The sequence below is a fragment of the Platalea leucorodia genome, assembly GCF_965183815.1.
Source record: "Platalea leucorodia genome assembly, chromosome: 9".
NCBI lineage: Eukaryota > Metazoa > Chordata > Aves > Pelecaniformes > Threskiornithidae > Platalea > Platalea leucorodia.
The window spans coordinates 1,914,607-1,936,301 of record NC_138831.1 but is presented as its reverse complement, the minus strand read 5'-3'; the positions used below and the strand labels follow the sequence as shown (position 1 = coordinate 1,936,301).

At 39.7% G+C, this 21,695-nt stretch overlaps 1 protein-coding gene across 35 annotated transcripts in view; it reads right to left on the bottom strand.

Moving 5' to 3' along the window:
• SLMAP (sarcolemma associated protein) overlaps positions 1–21,260 on the bottom strand; it is an 88,548-nt gene extending 67,288 nt beyond the window's left edge. For 23 of the 35 annotated variants that reach the window (XM_082321869.1, XM_082321873.1, XM_082321871.1 and 20 more), the window contains exons 1-2: positions 21,153–21,259; positions 19,579–21,022 (exon numbers count right to left, since the gene is read on the bottom strand). In XM_082321869.1, coding sequence (XP_082177995.1) covers positions 19,579–19,776 — 198 coding nt within the window. In that variant the 5' untranslated portion in view covers positions 19,777–21,022; positions 21,153–21,259. Of the gene's footprint in view, positions 1–14,160; positions 14,317–19,578; positions 21,023–21,152 lie in introns of those variants that run through there. The other 12 variants (XM_082321858.1, XM_082321861.1, XM_082321862.1 and 9 more) reach the window with 3 other exon arrangements.
• Positions 21,261–21,695: the final 435 nt, after the last annotated feature.

Sequence of the window (21,695 nt, the reverse complement as noted above, 5' to 3'; positions counted from 1 at the left end):
AAAAAACGCAACACACCTAATCATTTGCAAGCAAGAATCACTGAATCCCTTCCCTAAGCATGAAAATGCCTTTTCTTTTTACTATTCAAACCTGAGTTGCAACCACTAGAGGGCAACATAATTATACACACTCTCGCCCACATTTGGTGAAGCAAACCAATTCAATAAAAGAAGTACATATCAGAAACTAAAGTTAAAGACTGTTTATATTATGAGGGTGGCTTTTTTTTTTAATATTGAAATTTCCATTAGTTATAGCACATATACTGTGGGTTGTCTAAATTATTAATCCCATCTTTACAGTCTAGAGCCTCAAACACAAGCTATTTTTCAGCTACAACATCCACATTAACAATTCTCCTACTTCTCAGATTTTAAAATTAGGTTTCTCAACTTCGATGTTCCTGCTACTGAAATTATGCAAGTTATTGAAATTCTACCCAGAATAAGCAAGCATGTGTAAAAATCAGAATGCTGTCAAAGCCTTTTCATATTAAATATAGAAATTGAACTTCCTAATCAATGGTAAAAAATATCTAGCTAGAAATTGGCCATATGCTGCAAAAGAACTGCAGTTAACATGCAGATTTTTTCCATGTCTAATCAGCAGTTCAGAAATATTGCTGTTCTGGGAACAGTTAGGCTTTTTCTTTACAAAGGTAGCACTTTCTTAAAATGCATTCTTGACATTTAACGTATTAAGTTCTGCTACAATTCATTATCTAGGCTCCTAGAAGAACAAAAGAGAAAGTCCAGAAACTGAAGCAAACCAGGAGAATGAGTCAGTTACTAAAAGAACAAGAACAAAAACAACTGGCAGAAGGATATGCACTGGTAACTCAAAGCAAAAACATTTAAAGAAGTATTTCAAAATCTACACTCCCAACAGAGCATGGAAGAAAGCTCAGCAAGCTTGGCTTCTCCAGTCATTAAAAGCGATAATGACATTTAATAAGAGTGGCAACGCACTGGTAGTGTGCATCAAATCAGTCGCATCTACGCTGGCCCGTCTACTCTATGAAAAAAACAAAATCTGTACTGTGTATCACCAAAACAGATGAACTCTCAAATTAAGTTCACATAAAATTCAAACTGCACTCCCAGCACAAACACAGCCTGCCCACAAAAAACATGTTTGCTGTTAAGTACTAAGCTTTGACACACCAAGAGGTTTGCCATCCAAGCTTAAATTTCATATGGCTGTAGACAAGACTATACTTTGATTAAAGAAAAATCAGCAAGACTTTTATGCTACCTATAATTAGTCTAGTATTAGTATGAAGTTTTAATAAACTTTAATTAGGATTAGATGCTATCCATAGCTTGTTTCAAAGGAAAATAGGTTGGGCCACTGGGAATTGGCAGCATTAAGAGCAACATGGTTAAATACAAATTCAAGAGAAACGTGTGTGCGTCCCCATTGCTTCTTTCTTCTAAACTTTTTTGGAAAATAGTTTTCTTCTGCAGCCAAGTAGTATACTGAGGTCCTATGCAAATACCAGGCGTATCGCCTGCCTATACCATGCAAATACCTGCATAGAGATGATGCAGGTTGACAGAACGTTTCTTCGGATTATTACAGCTTTGCATTATTTCAACCCTGTCATTAAAAAAAAACAACAACAAAATTTGTGACACTTTTGCTAGAACAATTTTAAAGTATTTACCACTCAAAACCGGGAAAAATGCTTCAAAGTCTGCCCAGCCACTCTTAAAACAATTAATATGTTATTGTTATAATAAAACCAGACATACAACATGTATATAGGTCAGTAACAGCTCTCCTGATTGCTTATACACAGATCCATGAGAACATCCACTGAAGCTACACAACCTAGCAGATACAGGTAACAAGTAAAGGGCAAGACCCTCTCACATGAAAGCACCTTTTCACACCGCTCCTGTTAGTAGGCAGGAATTAGTCTGTCTACCATGGAGCTCAAAAGAAGGAAGCGAGTCTGTCTCCTACTTGATCTTAGATTTACCTCCTTCCTCTGTTGCCACCTGACAGCAGCTCCTAGGGGCTGAAGGAGCGGCTGTATTTTAGATATTCTTAAATGAGAGAGACTGCAGCAGTCCCTGGAAAGTAACGTACGCACCACCTCAGTCTTTACATCTCTCTTGGCTTTACTGGATAGCACGTTCCTCGACAGCACGCAGCATCTCTCATCTAAGTTTTCAGGGAAGCGCCAGGAGTCAGCTCCCTGCTTTCTTCTCTATGTATTTCAACTACTTTTCATCCTAACAAGTTCCTTCTTTTGCAGCAGGCCTATGCTGTGGACCGTGCAGTGCAGGCAGCTGTTCTGCTCTCCCAAACAGCTGCTTTCGGAGTTGCACCACAGCACATCTCCAGCCTCCTCCCTGTTTATATGCTCTGGTTTCTTTTGGAAAAGAAAAAAAAACTGGACATGTGGAAGAACTGAGTGTAGACTGGTCCCTTCCCATCACACAACCGCAACATGTGCGAAGCACACAAGCGACCAGAAGCACACCACAGAACAGCCTGTACTATAGTTTCAACCTTCAACAGAAGGTACCTTAAATCAAAGGGATGCTGCATTTCTGGACATAAACACAAATACATAATTCTTAATAAGTTCTCATGGGACAAACAAATTTTATCTTTACTATTTATATTTTTATGTATATTATATTTATATTTTACTATGATGTTTATTCCATGGCTTGCTTTTCTGTCTCTTAAAATTAGGTGCATGTCAGATAAAATAAACACGTTCTGTTAACCAAGGTCCCTCATTTACCTTGTTAAATTGCATTTTTCACACTTAATTCAAAGCTGGACAACTCCAGCAGCTTATCTACCTACTGACTGCAAAAACCAGATGGCCTGACAACTTCCAGATTCGGCAGCTGAATGTCTCTAGACTTCCAATACCATCCGCTCAGCCAGCGCCAACGAGAACTAATTCAAAACATGACACACAGCGCTCCCCTTCTCTGTTTCTCAACAGTTTTATAACCTCAGTGTTTCTTAATAGGCGCATCAGGAACGTTAATGTTTTCTTCACTTCCCTTTGAAAGGTTTAGCTTGAAAATTTAAATACCAGAAACAGTAAACTAGTAAACAAAAATGTGTAAACCACATCAATAGTTCAGAGTAACAAAGCAGAGGAGAAAAAAATGCAAGAAAACTCACACAGATATTACTTTGAAAGAAAAACGGCATTTCAAACCAACCGAACTTAATCCTTTATTCCTAACTATTCTACCAATACCTAAATTATTTTGTATAAAATAATTTACAAACAGAAATTGTATGATTTTAGAGAGTCCCTCTGGATTTTATCAGTCATTCATATGTACAATAACCAATGTGCAGATTATTAATCCAGTTTTCACTTATTACTTTAAGAGAAGACTATGATCATTTATGCAAAGCGAGTCACTCAACAGTAATGTTCTATGATAAGTTACAACAGAAGTATTCTTGCACTGGGCCTTGTGATAGAATGCAACACATTTACTTCTTTGCCAACTAGACAATAATCATTATAAAACTTCACTCAGGAAAAACTATCACCTTTTATTCTTTCACTCCCCTCTTTCTAAAGGTTTACCAACCGTGCGTGATTTACAAACATTTTGCTCTGCAACCCAGAAAGAAGTGTGCCCACGGTGAGCCGATCAGCTGGAACCTCAATACCATTTAAACTGCAATAGATTACCAGCTTATCTTCTCTCAGATTTCTGTGCAGCCATAATATCAACTGAAAAGTCAATGTGTATTAGAAGAATTCAGTCCCTAAACTATTCCAAGAAAAAAAAACAGAAATAAAATTTAAAACAAACACACACAAAAACCCACAAAACAAACAAACAAAGAAAAAAAAACACAAAGAGAAACCCACCAACTTGATTCAACCAAATGATGAATTTAATAAAGAGCTTCTAAGACTTCTCTTTTTGGAAAACACAAAATTTCTTTCCAAGCAATACTTAGTCCTCCTTACATTATGTTAAGAGTCAACCTGCAAATACATAACTATCACCGCAAACAAAAACTTCTCACTTAAGTGACCATACTTTTACTACTCACACTTCACCTGAATTTTTTTCATTCACTTCAGATACTGTATTACAGAGAAGTTCAAATTGTTAGCTGACAAAAATCATTGTTTACTGTGACAGTCTCAGAAAAAAAAAACCAACAACATTGATTTTTAAAGAAAACTACCAGAACTTTTACATTCTGCAGATATGAAGAGTAACCATTGTGTCAGTTCAAGGATACAAACATTCACCTCTACTTAGCATTGACTACAATGCAAACTGAATTACTAGATTTCTTCATGAAGCAACATGTTCAAAACTACATTAAGTATTAAATAAACTATTTTAGCTGTGACAGAACCATGGAAATGAACACAAGTGGTTCCATGCTGCTATTTAAAACATAAACCAAAAGCATTGAAGCAAACTCTAACATCCAATGCTCTCATTAGCAAGTCAAGAGGTGAAACTATTTTCCCTAAAATCTTTCATGGAAGAGGACCTATCTTCCAACGGTATGAGTTGTTCAATGAAAAGAATCTGTCTGATCAAGAAATATTTATGTTGCTATAAATAAAGTTCTTCACAACCACCATTTGTGCATTGCTCATAATGACAGCTCTTTTTAACGTCAATAATATTTTGATAGAACTTAAGAAATTAAGCTGGGAAAAAAATACACATTTTTAAAAATGAAACATTCAATTAGCAGACTTAACATAGAAAATTTTCAAGGAAAAGCTTTGTTACCTTAAATAACTAACTTTTACGATGATTTTTTTCAACAGCACAGAACTCTGCTCTTCAAGCACCTATGCTTAATGGTACAAGTAAATTTAAAAACGAGAAGTGGCAATACATGTTTCCTGTTGTTTTTTTTTTTTAAAAAGCAACTTGCAATCTAAAGTGTGTAATCGTGACTTCAATTGTTCTTAAGTTTCAATATTCCCTTTTGCATCACTTCATCCACTTACAACATCAATCCTCTTGTCTCTATCCCATCCTCGTAGAATTTCCAATGCAGTCACACTCCATGGTATCTTCACTGCTCAGTGCTCTGCTCTTTTCACCTGATCGTTTATCCCTAGCACTGAAAAGGGATTTGTGTCTCAGTGCTGATAAGCAGCTCACCTCTGCAGTTCTCCAACCTGACCGTACAGCTCTGCTGCCTGCGCCCCACAGTACCTAACCACCTGCAGACCACCGTTCGATATGGCTAGCAGGCTCAGATCAGAGAAAGTGACCTCGAGAACGCTTGCTTGTATTGAGAAGGAAGGAGACAGAACCAGAAAAGTTTCTTCCAGCCTTTCATCTCACTCCTCTTCCCCCTAATTTTCCTCTCTCCAGCCCCTAAAATCACTTGTCTGGCTGCCCCATCACCACATGACACTTAGAACCCACCTGGACAAAAGAGGGGAGGAATCAGAAGTGCAGCTGAGACGGGATGCTACCACAGCTGGTTGGGCATCTGCCTTTCCTACTTGGCAGAGAGGGACAGCAGTAAGAGGAAGGCGGCAGCTAGAGTAACGGTGACTTTCAGGAATACAGCCTTATAGGCTCCAACGGGGAAGTGGTGCTCAAAACCAGACAGGGTAGATAAGGCAGCTCTTTATGAAAGCTTGGAATTCTTTTCCTCTCAGTGAGTGGAAAGAAGACAGGCCCAACCGCGTAGAGCATAGACAAGGGAGCTGAAGCCTAAGGTCTAGCTGCTTTAAGAGTGGCCCAAGTGCCAGAGTCAGCATGCAGAGGATAGGATGGATGAAGGACCAGTTATGCAGAAGGGCTCATCTGACATTTGAGAACTGGTTTGGGAACATTCTGTGTACCCACAACCTCTTCTGCCACAGATTTGTTCTCATTTCTTAAGTTCTGTCATAGAATATTGCTAAGAATCAGTATTTTGCAGAACATTTTTTTTTACCTTCTTAGTAGAAAAAATAAAGGGAAACTTAATTCCACAACCTGAAGCAGCACATTTTCTAATGGTAATATATACACATTACAAACAAGAGGAAGTTACTACCCAAAAATCCACAAAAACCCACAATACAAGGAGAGGCACTCGCTGCTACATACGCTTTAGGCCTCAAGAGGATTAGATAAATGAAACAAGGAACACTCTACTCTGATGCTGTGGTTCACCGTGCTTTTTTGGTGCCTACTCCATTTCTCTCTTCCTGTTGACTTATTAGATGACTGCCCTGACCCTGGCAAGAGCATCTCGTTCTAAATAAGCATTATCACCCACATTTTCAGAAATGCATAGGTTCAGCAACCTTGGATTTTCTAAAAGATATTTTCACCGGACAACGCAGAACAAGTTGACAAGATTTTGTTTCATGCTATTAGCTTTAGTTATTTTGCCAAGGGAACTAGAAAGCACAGAGGAATATAGAAATCAGTATTGAAAAAAGTACCTTTTGAGTTGGAACAAAGTCCTGAAAAAGAGCAGAATTGCAAACTAATGAGCGTGATTCCTCTCTGAATTGCAGCACCGAGTTTTGCAGAAAGTAACAGACTCCATATTCTACCACAGTTTTCATAATGCAATTTCTCATTAGCATTGTGGGAAGATGCAAGACATACAAGCTTCCTGCTATGGGACATTTTTAACAGTTTGACCCAAGCGTAATATCAACATGTCTGAAAAAAAAAAACTGTTAAGACTTCGTTTTATGAAGAACAGTCGCCCATGTTTATTTCCCAGAACTTGAAGCTGTAGCACTTGAGAAAAACAAACAACTCAAGTATTTAAATTAGAGTGTTTTCAAAACTTGTAAGTTTGGCTTAACAAACTATTAGCATGTTAAACAAATATGTTAATTATTATAATTCAGACATTTAAATGATAATACACTTACTGTGCCTCAAGTGCAGGCAGGTATCTCAGTGCTTTACACTTTAAACAAGCTGCACTTTAACTGAGTTTACCACTTCTGATTATATAAAATAAATATACAAGACATTCCTCCCATCATAATTCTTCTTCATGCAAGGTCATAAAGTTCTTTCTAAAGGCTTGTTTATCAAAGCAGATAAACTTTCTCCTCCCTCTTTTAAGATGCCAGGAAACAAAGCTCATACTTCAAAGGCTACATTAAAAAAGTAAGCTCTACTACAGCTAATACTCTTTCAATTGCTCAAAAATACAATGCATCAGGAAAATAAGGAGCTGATCTCCACAAACCTAAGTCCACGTAGCATATGCATAAACTAAAAAAAACCCTTACTAAGTAGTTAAAAAGGCCCTCAGACCTACTCATGGACACAGCTAAAGGAACCTGCACTCCTGGCCAGCTGTATGAGTAAATGCAGTGCATTTAACACCCATCTGATTTTGTGGCAATTTATTACTGGTTTTCCTTTCTTCCACTGAAATGGGACATTCCATCCAGAATTATAAAAAACGAGAAGTTCTACTGCAATCGGAAGTTTTGTTAATAACTGTTCTAGTATTTGAATGAGTGCAATGAAGTTAAAAGACCATGAAAGGAACAATGATGGGGGAAAAAACCCTGGAAGATCAGTAGCAGGTTGGTCCCCTCCATCCCGTAGCAGCAATAGTAGTTTCCCTAGCTTTTTGGAAAGGAAACCCCCTTAAGGGTCAAAAAACATAAGAGCGAAGACTGAATTGGCCCATTTTTCATATTTGACTCAGTACACTCACTAAAATCCTTTTTAATGTCCTAGCAATTACACAGCCACTGGTAATATCAAAATTGCAAAAAGCTGACCCCTTCCTATGTTCCAAAATACTTGTTTTGCTTGTGTGTTCTTTCCACCATGTTATTTGTTAGTTCATACTTCAACCAGAACTTTCCAAAAGTTGCAACTTCTCTTCAGATTGAAGAGGTTATTCCTAGAAAGTGGGTTTGCCTCTTTTTTTTTTCCTCTTACTCCCATTTCCATTCTCTCATCCATTAAATATAACCAGTTTTAAAATAAAAATGCAAGTCGGCTGTGCCTGTAAATGCAATAATTAAGTTTTAAGATAAAAAACATTTTCTGTCTGTATATAATCAGATTCTCATTCTAAAACAGACTCTGCCATAAAAGCTCCTTACTCTAACATAATTCCCCACTAAAACAGCATTTACTGTTTTGTTAGTAAATGCTAATAGCACAGTCCCCAAACGGGTTGTGCTGTCATATTACTAATTCTAATCAACAGCCTGGGACTCAGATACATAATACCTACCTGTATATGCACCCTTCGCTTTCAGCTACAGACTAAACCAAAAGTACTTAGTGTTTGCCGTGGACGTGAGCAGTCACACACAGGCAGCTGCTGTTGCACCGAGTCACTTGTTAAGCCACTGAATCTTTATCAGCTCTAAGAATGCTTAGTTCCTGCACCGCCCAGGAACAGAAATTTCAAATGAAAAAATTCAACGGGTTTTTTGGGTCAAAAAAAAAAACAATCAGGTGCAAACGCCTCAATTCTGGAAGGCCAGTTGTTCCATTTCCTTTTCTTCTTTTTTCTTTTTAATATGCCATCAAGCAGATGTTCTTGATACAATTTCTCAGGTTTTATTCCAGCTTAAGAAAAGGCAAAAGAGATTCAGTTCACCAGCTATTTATTCTATAATTGCAAAGTAAGTTGTAGTTTTAGCACTAATGGAGAAATCACAGTTGTATCGTGTCTCAGCAAACAGCTTTAACCCTGATGGTATCAAAAAAGTATCCTTATTACTAACTACAACCTCATTAAACATCACCAGGCCAGAGCTCCTTTTTGGATGCAGATAATGGACCTCAATTTTAGATCATCAAAATATTATACAAATTGCCAACTTTGCGGACTGCCAACAATTAAACAGCACTTTCATGTAGCACAACTAGGACTTGATCCACAACTACAACTGTTCCAGGAAAAAGAATACTTGGGACACCTCAGCATGAGTGCAGCAGTCAAATGAAATTATTACCTTTTCCAAATGTTCACAAGTATAAGCAAACACTTACTATTTCTTAAATCCTTCTATTGTCTGAAAACTTTTGCTCTGGATAGGAGACAATAGTTTCCACTCAGCTTTGCTCACCTGTATAAAAACTGTCTAAAGCAATATTTAAAGCAAAACTATATAACATATTTTCTAGACTTAAATTTGAGGCATGACACCAGCAAGCAGATCCTAGTCATTGAAATAGTGTTACAAGATTACAGGTACCCTAACATTAGACTGAAAACTACATCTTCATAAAAGGTTTTTAAGGATACTGCAAAGCAATCATTTCTGTAAATCTTTTGGAAACACAAAACTGCAATTATAAAGGAAGATGTGTACAGCAAGTTTAAACTATAAAATACATCAAAGAGTACAAGTTACAGATCTCAAAAGAAAGACTAGTCATCAAGATCCTTTAATATTAGTTTATAAAACTTAAGTCATCATCGAAAATTCATCCAGTAACATCTATCCTGGGAAGGCTCAACATAAAGCCATGTGGGAAAAAAGAAGAGAATTCAGCACATCTTCATTTGATCAACCAGGGGAAACAAAAAAACCCACCTATCCGCACATCTGCATACAGAATTGTTCAGCTGCAGGCACATCTACACCAGGCTGTGAAGCAGGCAAAATCCCAGAACAGGATGACCTAGAGAGCCCACAGGAATGCAATCTGGACGTCCCAGAGTGGCTCAAGGAAAGCAGGACAGCTGCGCTGGTGCGGTGTTTTGCCAAACTAACCCTTCCCAAGCCCATTTCTGGAACACGGGGTCAGAGCAAGTCAACTTGCAGCTAAAACAGAGTTCTGCATTAAATTTATCAGGAGGCAGTATTCTGCAATAGGATGTACGTATAACCTGCACTGATTTCAGTAGGTGAGGGAGCATGTGTACACAGATTCCAAAACAAAAAACAAGTTTTGAGAAAGTCGTCCATGTGTGTCGATGCAATGCATTTGTTCAAGTACAAAAACCACCAATAACATTTTCCCTTCTGTTTACATGAAAGTTAAAAGTTATCCAAACACAGCACACATACTTTTAACTTCCTAATTAACAGCCAGATTCATAAATTTAACTAAAAATCAGGACGACACCATGGATAAAGAGCATCCAAATAGAATATCCACATGCCTTTCTATTTTATAGGTAACACATTATTAATATAATAGCAGTCTATCAGTTCTTCCTTTAAATACACAGGAAGGTCTCTGTTCATAGACCAAATCATTGGCTTATAGTGACAGACAATATTTATATACCTACCAAAAGCCCTGCTTAAACAGCACAGCCAGTAGCTTTACCTAATGTCAACTACTTACAGAGATTGCAAAAACAAACATCCCCTTTTCTATTCCTGGCTTTCTCTTACAACTGCTGGAATATGTCATCTAGGAAAAGTTCTCAAAGAGGAAGATTGGAAAAAAAAAAATTAATTTCCCCTTTGAGCTTTTAAAAGGAAGTAGTGGTTGAGAGCTGTTAGTGAAAGTGTTGTATTATTTCCACCCGTATGGAATTAGGGGTGGAACTAGGAACATTCTTACGTCTTTCATTTAGTGCTTCTTTTCCTCCAGGTAAATTTTAAGAGAATTTTTATCTGACATGTTTTGGTGGGAATTTTAAGTTACACTATAAAAGAAGTACTCCAGGTATTTCATAATACTAAATTATATATATACGCACACACTGAAAGTTCCAAACATAGCTTAAGACAATAGTAACACAAGCTAGCCTACCTAGCAAATATGCCTGACCCTGTCCTCAGAAGCTTACTTGTTGGTAGGGATTAATTTCGTACCCCAAACTCTATCCCAAGTCCACAAACAACCCAAACTAATTAGATCTGCTGTCTAATCATCTGGTCTGGGTGACCTCCAGAGGCCCATACCAACCTAACTTAACCTCTGACAGTACATCCATGTCATAGAATTTGGTTGTCCTTGTTCATAGTATTGTAAGTTCCCTTAAAGTAAAAACCACCCTAACTGTACAGAATGACTTACACTTCTGGAATCCATAGAAAAGAAACTTCATCAAACTTATACTTTATCCCTTAATAATATGTGATTATATTGACTCCACATAAAAATCCTTTGGCATTCAGCAAGAGGAATCCCTGTAATGATAGCAAGAAAACAACAAGGAGTTGCAATTACCTACCGAGATCAAAGACCTGAAAAAATAGTTTGGCTGCAGAATGGATTCTTTCACAACCAGATACAAAAAACAAAGCTTTTTTTTTAAATAACAAAATTAAATATGTTACAAATAGTTCATTATGTCTCCCAAAAGCTTTCAAATTCTTCAAGCACCTGGAAACAGTAAGTGTAAGTGCAGAGAACAGCAATGCCAGAATTAAATCGCAAGTAATAATATCACCAAAACTGATTTGCAATGCTATTGCCCAGAAGTCCATTCAACTATTGTAGCTAACAACCAAAAAAAGAGAAGAATGACACTTAATTGTGCCAGGAATTACTGGGAAAGGTCACCAGAAATTTAAAAGGCAAACCGGTAGGCAGGCTAAAAGCCCAGAATCGCATAACCAAGAGATCTGTCTTCTACCCTATACAGTTAAGTATCACACTTCAAGAAAAGCAATTAAAAAATAGAAAGCAAAGCAGAGTCATCAAAATCTGCTGGGGGGGGTGGTGTTAACCAAGCAAAAAACCTCTTACAGAACATTAATAATAGTGCATTAAAGACATCAAAGTTTTAGAAAAATCTATGTTTAAACTTAATCTTGCTCAATATCCAGAAAAGGAACAACTCTGAAAAAGTACCAGTTAAGAGCAAAAACTGCCATATCAGATAAGACTAATGGCATATGCAAATAGCAGCAGCCAGTACCAAATGTCTTCAAAAGAACCTGCTGTACAAATATCTATTTGGCCCATAACAGAGCTTTTCTTCTTTGATTTGAAACATAAGCATTTCCATTCCTTCCTTGTAAAAGGTTATTACTCAATACACAGTTACAAGCATTGACAGCTCTTGTACCTTAAGCTCTTGCATTCATTTTACTTTTATGGAAGAACTATTACAACTGTAGTTATGAGAATATACAGCATTGATAACTTGTCCTTAGTTTTATTTTCAATAGTCTCTTAATACAAGAACAAAGGGCCACTTCTCTGTTTTTATATAGCTTCTATATCTATCTCCGATGTTGCATGTTTCCAATATTGAAGGCTTTCTGTCAACAAATATTTTCAACATTTATCAAATTATCAAGTGAAAACCAAAACTGAACAAGATGTTCCAACTGGGGACAAACTTACTTTAACAGTAGCACAATACTGTCAATATTTTTGTATTTAGTTACAAGTTCCCACTACTTCACACTATTAGAACATTTGTGATTGAGCCTCGCTCATCACCCATTCTTCAGTCTTCTCAATTGTTGGTTACTGCTATTTTATAACCTAAGAAGGCCTAAGAATAGCACATATTTTCCTCCAGTATGCACCATATTTCAACTATCAATACTAAAATGTTCCTCAGCTTTGCAAAGATATTATAAATTCCTCATGCCCTTAACTACCCTTGACTAATCCCAGTACTTTTTATATTTGCTTTTTACATGTTTACAAAAGTAAAGAAAGTCGAACTGCTGCTAGCATTTTCTGTGTTTTTCCACTCAACTACAGTGTTACTACAGGATTTTGGACTTTCTATTATAAGCCTGCTGGAAGTTCATTATTTATTTATACTTTCTCAAGACTGAAATAAACTCTAAGGCATTGCTCAATCCCATGCATGTGTGTCTGGTACAACATAACACAAAAAAAATGTATCCCATTAAGTGTCTGGCTCCAGCACAATTATTTTCCTTTTCAAAAAGGAAACTGTTCTGGGTCTCTGGCAGACAGATACTTCTTCTTGCAGGGGCTTGAGATGGTACAGTCCAGTCCATCTCTCTGCCTGAGGTTCCCACTCCTAAAGCCAACTGAAAAAACACTTATCTGTACTCAACAAAAACATGACAGTACTGCAAGCCTTCTCCCACCAATTCTGCTACAAGCAGAAGCGCTTCTGGAAAGAAAGACAATTTGGGAAACGTTAATTCATTTTCACAGCAATATTTAACTAAACTTGGGGCTCTTAGATACTCTAAACTCTCAGCAAGTGAGCAACATTAACAGGGAGCAATTACTGATGTGACTCAAAAGAAAATCCAGAGACAACAAACAATTGTACAGTTCAGTAGCAATCGTCTGTAGAATTGCTAGCTTTAGGGATGGAGACAGCACTCTTCCTTCCCTTTCACTTGCAAGGTTCCACAAACAATAATAATTTTTCACTTTATATTATCCATTAAAAGAAATGACAAAAACCAAAATGCAACAAATCAGCTGAGTATTTGTCTACACATTTTGCAGAGTTTTAGCTAGATCAGATTCACATCAACCGAAGTAGCACACTGACACAGTTAGACACTACTAACCCACATGGCCCTTTACAGCATACATAAATTGAGTTACTTTAATTAGACAACAAAGCAACCGAAACTGTTCAAATTCAGTAAGAAAAATGAGAGGGCAAAGCCAAATCAAAAATATTTCTCCAGTGTAATGCAAATCCACCTGCAAATAATCAATGGATTGCTGCAACTAACATGTTAAAGAACGTCAAAGAAGTCAAAAAACAATTTTATGTAATGAAGGAGTATTAGGGAAGCAACGTTTTACATTTATAAGCATGGGACCAGAAGCAAACCCAAGCCATCCCGTTCGAAACCTAAGGAAAACACATTTACTGGCCTTCATTACTGCTAAGTAACCTGATTCATTTGAGGTTTGTAAAAATTCATTGCCAATACAAAAGGGATTTTCGTTTGTTTTTAAAACCTAATCAATGTGTTGGTGTTCCTGGCTCAGGATAGGATGCATCATGACTGCAATGGATCAGCTCCAAGAATTACAGTATTAGCTCTGCAGCAGTGGCTCTAGATGGTATCTCTGCAGGGAAATCCTTGTCAGCAGTTAACTTACCTCTACTATAAATGGCCGCCAGCACTCCTACATTGGGTTCTAAAAGAAGTACGGTGGTGAAGTTTGCCGAAACGGAGAACTCCCTGCCCCATACTACTCTTATGATCATATCAGCATAAAATTGGATAGTTCATTCAGGGTGAAAAGCACTTACATAACAATATTAACAGGTGTATGTAAGAGCTGCTGACATCGCCCTCTTACCAAAAGCATCTAAGCACTGAAATTTCACCTTCGTGTGTTACAGCAGATCCCAGGTCAGTCTCCCAGGGCACTTGGAATAAACATTCAATGTTTGGAAGATAAAGTGTCTCCTCTACAGACACTGCAGACTGTAAGCATACATCAACATCAAAAGTACTGAAAAATAAAACATTTCTTCAGTATTCAAAGACAACAATCATAACAGAAAGCTGAAAATATGTAAGAGGAAAAATAAATACGGTATCCACCAAAAGAAATGCTACTGATACATGAGAAATTAAACATCCCTTATGCAGATCAGCACCAAATAGCCCAGAGTATCATACAGGAATCTCTATAGGAAGCAACAGAAAAAATCTCCCATTAAAATCCTGCAACCCCAAATACCATTTTTCATATCCCACTAAATTTCGTAAGATAGATTCACTAAAATACTTCTGAACAAACAGGATGTCCAGAGAAGACGTCCTATACTTTTTGAATCTTGCCAAATTCTTGATATCCACAAAACATTAAGTGAACAACATCTTTCCTTTTTACAAATTCTTTCTCTTCTTTCTTTCACGGTCAATATACTTTTATCCCTAGTACAATACAGCAAGAAAAGAGAGCATCTAATCTTTCAACTCTTGTTTATCAATGCATTTCTTGTATTGGTGGTCCAAAATTAGATGTGGTATCCTAGATATGGTCTAACAAGCTGCAGGGGGGGTTCTTCCTTTCCAAGCGCAGGACTTCACATTTGTCCTTGTTCAGACTCCTGAGGTCCTGTCTGCCCGTCGTTCAGCAAGGTCAGGTCCCTCTGGATGGCAGCCCTGCCCTTGAGCGTATCAACTCCACCACACCAACACTCCCAGATTCGGCGTCATCTTCAAACTTGACTAGAGTGTACTTCACCATGTCCTTCAGGTCATTGATAAAAACGTTAAACAGGACAAGTCACAATATAGACTTCTGCAGGTGTTCTGCCTGTTACCAGCATCCAGGTAGAGCACCACTTATTAACCACTGAGCTTGATCCCCAAACCGGATTTCTTTTACTCATCTAGTTGTTCGTACATCCAGACTGCAGTGCTCTGAGACAGAAGACCATCGTGGGAAACAGTCAAGAGCCCTGCTGAAGGCAAGGTAAATAGCGTGCACTGCTCTCCCTTGCCCATAAATCTAGTCATTTTATCATACAAGGCAATTAGACTTGTCAGACATGATTTATCCCTGCTAAATCCATACTGACCATTACCAAATCATCTTCATGTGCCCAGAAAAGTGTTCCAAAACTTGTTCCATGATTTTCCCAGGGACGCAAACAAAGCTAGCCAGTCTGTAATTCCCTGGCTGTACCTTTGAGGTTGTTGTTTTGGGGTGTTGGTTTTTCATTTGTTTGTTAGGGTTATTTTTTTTTTTGGGGGGGGGGGGGGGTGGTGGTGGTGGTGTTTGTTTTCTTTAAAGAGGGTGCTCCCTGCAGGAGGTGTTCTGTAACATTTTTCTCTCACATATTTTAAGCCTAGAAGCCACAAAGCACAGCCTTAATAAATTTCATTTCCTATCATGCGGACTATTTGGCTTTCAATTTACTAGTTAGCATTTCTGTAACCAAGATACTATGAATGTGCTCAATTCAATTCATACCCACGTTGAATTAAATGAAAACAGCAGTATTAGCCACCACCCTAACACAGAAACTTGTCCCTACAATTTTTTTTTTTCAGTTGTTAAAAATGACCAGTCATTTGCAGTCCTTTTGGTCTAAGAAAATATTTTATTTCTCACAGTTTCTCAGCGCCTTTGGTAAACTGTGGTCATGGATTCTCTATAAAAGGGACTTACAATAGCCACTCACAACAATCTAAGGCACTGAATAATTCCCATTTTTGAGAGCCTGGATATCTGTTGGAAACTTCAGGTTTCTACTAAAAGCTTCCACTACATCTGCCAGAAGCATTTCAGCCTGGGAGAAGTCACACACAAATTCTCAAGGGTTTTCGACTTACTTATTTTTAAAAACAAACAAACATACAAAACACCCCCCAAAAAATAAGTTTAAGACTATTTCAATTAAGCAGTTTTTACAGAGTTCCTGCCCATAGGCAGTGATAGAAGCTGAACAAACATATTTAGATTTTCTGAACTATAGCCCTCTTTTTCTTTTGCTTTGATTCACACTTTTTGGAACACTCCCTGCTCAGCACAACATCCACTTCCTACATATCCAGTGACTCACTTTTTCAGGCATCTCTTTAAGAGATTCATTAACTTGTAATTACTAAAAAAAAAAAAAAAAAAAAAAAATCAATTCTAAGCATAAGCTTCTAATGTTATTGCTGTATGAAAAATCCACAAGGAGATATTACAGTTTCTACAAACACAAGCAAAAAGAGGCATTGCACTGGTTGTCTGTGAAAGTATTACTAAGCACAGAAAAAGTCTGAGTACAGATATTCCGCCCCCCACCTCCTTCCACCTTTATCTTACACTTATTTAGGCTTACATATTACGTTAGAAATATTTTAAAAGGCAAATCCAACTTTAAATATCTGCTTTTAATTGCTATTTACTGGTGATCTTGAAGACTCATCCTACTTTTATCCTTAATAATGCTAGCATTACATAGACATTATCTCCTTTGGGCACGTAACTTTTTCCATGCATAATTAAAGTGCCTTCACACAAAGTAAACATTCACATCTTTCAATGGTAAGTAACATGTCATCTTCAACTTGGTCTATTCATGTGACATACTTCAGCTTAAGCCTACCTCTGCTTCAAAAAAAAAAAAACAAACCAAAACAAAACCAAAAAAACCATATACTAGTTTCCTTGCCACTGCTTACTGATGCTCCCTCTCTTCGGTTTCTGCCCTTCTTTACAGATTATGCTGATACAACTGTTTACAGACTCTGTAGTGAACAGGATCACTTGCATGATTCACTAAAACAAAACAAGCAAAACTCCAAACAATCAAGAAAAAAAAATATTAGAGTATAACTGAAAGGCAGCTCAAGAGGCAGCACAGAGACTGGACTGAGTGACTGGGAATGCCAGAAACTGGTACTGCCATGGAAGTACACAACTTATAAAACTGCAGCCCCAGATCATTCATGAACTATTTTGAATCATTTGAAGGTTTCTCTCTGTTACTAAATTAACATTTCAAGGCCTTTTATCTTTCATAAAATTCAAAATTGATATAAGTCCTATAGATGAGCTTCTAAGAAATGTTTACAAATACTGTGGCAAAAAGAATTTATGCAGGTTTAAATATAAGTCATTGATAGGATAATAACATATTCCTAAATGAGATGTACTTATTAGAAGTTCCATAAACAATGATAATAAATATTCCTGCATGCAAACGTTCTGGCATAGTTTTATGTTTTTGTTTGTACTTTGAAAACACCACAGAATTCTTTGAAGTAGTTTTTGCAATTCAAGATTAAGACTGTTTTTACCGACACCTTCTACCTGCCTTTTCACAACAGCATTTTATATCTATTATCTCTAACAATGCATTTTTCCCCCTCCTCCAACGATCTCACAATTTACCATTCAGATACTCAACCAGATGAAAAAACAGACCACACTGCCAAGAAACAAACACAGAATCCAAAATTCTCCATACTGCTGTATCAATGCTTTAAACCTTTTACAGTACCACAACATCTAACATGCAAAATTTAGAGTAATGTATTCCTACGCCTGATCTTAAACCCCCTCTTTAGTTGATCACTATGGCTGCTGACCCAGATACCCACCTGGGCAATTTTCATCCAGACCCCCATCAAATCCTCACACCATCCACTTATCTACTACTACCAAGCTGCTATTTTAGATCAGCTAGATAAAATGAATAAGCATATGGTTTTTGACCTGTATTAGAACAGCCAAAGCTAACTGAATTTTAAAAACAAACAAAAAACCCCACAGCTGACTGTCTTTTAAGCTCGTGTGTTAGTTAACAGACTTGCTCAACACTCAATGCTTTGTCAAATTAGCAATCTTTAATATGGCTAGACTATTTGTAACCATAAAAGAGCACATGGGGGTCTTAAAAATCTTTATAAATCATGAGAAATGTTGATAAAAAGCTATGTGCATAATACTTTTTAATTTAAAAACAGTATGATAAATTGGAACATTTTATTTTGTTGAGTCAAACAAGAAAGGTTAAATACTAAGCTTAAACTGAAAGTATTTAATGCACTTGAGTTTTCTAAAGTGGCCAAGAATACACATCACATGCACAACAGAGCCAAAACAACATGCTCAATGAAACACTAATACAGATAGCACTTTGCACAATTTACATGCAGGTAACTTGAAAGCCATGCCATAACCCAGCCTTAAGAAATTAAACGCTTGTCTTGTCCCATCATGCCCAGGTATTGCATTACATAGGATAGTTAACAATGGAAGGTTTAAGAACTTGGGCTGCGTTATACTGTTCCTCATGCTGTGTCATACCAGCAAGAAATACTGCATTAATTACAGACCATATTATTCTCAAAATCAAGAGCTACACTGACTGCATTTCATAGAAGGGCATGCTGCGAAGCTAAAAAACAGCTGATTTAGAGCATGTGAAGCTCTAGACCATAACATTAATATATTTGGGAAAAAAAAAAAAAAAAACACCACAGTGCTGAGCAACTGAAATCTGCACTTTGTTCATTTCTTGCGGATATTTAAAATTAACTTGACAGTCATTAAGTAAAATAACTTAACTTGTCCCAGTTCAATCCCTAGTGGACAAAACATGCACTACAGAACCCCTAAATTTCACTTAACAAGATATTTAGCCTTTTGAGAGGAACAGTTAAGACAACACAGGATATATTTTAAAACCATTTTCACTATCGATAAGAAAATATCTTGTAAGCAGTTTGTTACACTCCTGCTACCAGTAACAAACCTTCTATCAGACCCAAACAACAAAATACTCTTTATAAAGTTTCAAAAGGGCAAATAGGAAGAGTGCCAAACCCAGTATTTTTTTTAAATCCGTTTTTTGACACTCCTCTCAACGAGACTGATTTACACGCCCAGATAAAATAATTATTTCTCAGCATTTGAAAAAACACTATTACACCATTATATTCATACAAGCCGGTGCTTTCAGATTTGTATTACTCACCTCAAAATCACCTACTTCCAGCAATGAATAATACGCATGCAAATTTTTCAGTACTTATCACCATTTTCAACTGTTAGTTTTATGTACTTTTAATAACATTTAAAGTTTCTGCTTAGTAAGAAATTACCAACTTACCTGAAAAGTTATCATTTTAACTATAACACAAATCTTACTCCTTCCACATGAAACCATATTTAGTACTGCAAACCCAAAGCGATCTGCCATCTACAGGGACTTGCTAAAACAAACGTCGAGTTCATTATTTTTAAATACAGAAAACATCTTACCTTGCCTGTCTTGTGATCAAACCAGACAAGAGCATGGTTCCTGGACAGCACCTTACAGTCAAAAGTTGCGTTATTCTGAGCTGGCCGGCAGCGAGCCACGGAGCGGCCGATCTTGACGGGCTCGTCCAGGTAGACATGACGCTCCTGAAATGGATGAGAGTTCGGGCGGCAAGTGAAGATGGCCAAGGCTGAAGGCATCGAGGAAAGATTGGGGTTGCCACACCAACCAGAGATGAAGAGAGCCTCTTCTGATGCAGGCTGTCCTCCACAATTTTTAACGCAAACCTCCACAGCAACTTTATATTAAAGCAGGACAAACATTATCATATGAGAGGCCTAACAACTCATTGTTTCAGTGTGTAAACTAATTCTGGCAATAATCCAGTGAAAAAGCCCCATTATGTCTTTTAACAATATCAGCAGTGGCTCAAAAAAAGTCTAGAATGTACAACTTTCAAACCATCCTCCTCTGGAAGAACAGGAACAAGCATCTGATTCCTTCAAAGAGAAGCGAAGGCTCCTTGAAAGAAGGATAGAACGTCTTAAATCCAAGTAGATGAGTCATACAAGTACTTTTGTTTGTAACCTCAACTGCCTTCTTTCCCCCCCCCTTCCGTAAACAACACTGACCAAAATTCTGACCAATGCAACATGGAAGCAAGGAAAGGTTTAGGGAAGGGGGACAAGGGAGAAGGATTAGCCTCCTCTCTCAAAGCGCACAGATCGGGAGTTGGAAGGTGAATACGAAGCCCTGGCTCCACAACAGGGATCTAGTCGCTTCACATGGCGATCCGCATTTCACCATCTTCGTATATTAAACCGAAGCGGAATAGGTGGTCCTCGATTTAGGATGGGGTATGAGAGCTACACTGTTTTCCTCCCCTACACCAGATAAAGCTGAACTGGTCTACAGCTTCAGGCAGCCACTCAGATAAGGAACTTGATAAGACATGGAGAGGGCTTCAAACTCTCCTTCTCTCGGGGACAAACCACCGCGTGGGAAGGGTCCTTCGGGGACGGCCTACGAGGCGCACTGACAGGTTCCTCCCGGCGGTGCCCGCGACGGCTCTGGCGGGCAGCGGCGGGCGAGCGTCCCTCGGCGGGCGGCGGGGCGGCGGGCGGGGGCCGGCGGCGGAGGGCGGCGGGCGGGGGGCCGCCCCAGGAAGTCTCCGCCAGAAGCCCCCGGCGCGGGCAGCGGCGGGCCGGGAGAGGCGGCGTCCCCTCCGCTCCGCTCGGCTCGGCTCAGCCCCTCCGCAGGTGGCTGCGCATGAGGAGGGCCCGCTCCTCGGCCCCCCGCGCTCTCCGCCCGCCGAGCGCGGCTCGGCTGGCCCGGCGGCGGCCGGCCCTGCGGCGGCGGGAGAGGCCTGGCGGCCGGGCCCGGACGCCTCCCGCTCGGTAGCTCTGCCTCTCAGGCAGCCGCCGACCACGAAAACTTTCCTCCGACCTGCAGAGCCGAAAACAAACCGGGTCAGACGCGTCCCTCGCCCGGCGCGGCCCCGCGCCTCCCCCCGGCCTAGCGCTGCCCGGCCCCGAGGGGGGCACGGGGCGCACCAGGGCTCCGCTCCCTCCCTTACCTTCAGCGCAGCGGCCGCCATAGTGACTGGAAACCTACCCGGTGTAGCAGCCGCGGCGCTGCCGGGGAGGGGCGGGGGTCGGGGGGGAGGGCAGGCGGCGGCGGAGGGAGGAGCCGTCCTCAGCGGGGCCTGACCAAAGGGAAGGCGCGGCGGCCGCCTCCTGCCTGGGCGGGGGCGGCTGCGCAGGCGCGGGAGCGGCTCCGCGGCGGCGCGCTGGGCCCGCTGAAGCTGCGGCAGCGGCCGCGGCCCCGCCCCGTTGCCGGGGTTCCGGGGGCGCGGGGGGGGGGGGGGCACCGGCGAGGGGAGGGGGCGGCGGGCCGAGCCGTGAGGGGCGCGGGCGGCGGCGCGGGGCCGAGGGCCTGCTGTGAGGCGGGGAGAGGGGAGCGGGGCCGCTGCGGAAGGGCCCGGCTGGGAGGCGTTAGCAGGTGGGAGCGGGGGCAGGTCCGCGAGGTGAGTGAGCCCCGGGGCCGGCTCTGTGCCCCCCCCCCGGTCTCCTCAGCTCTGCCCTGGGGCGGGGAGGGAGGGAAGGAGCGAGCGGGGCTC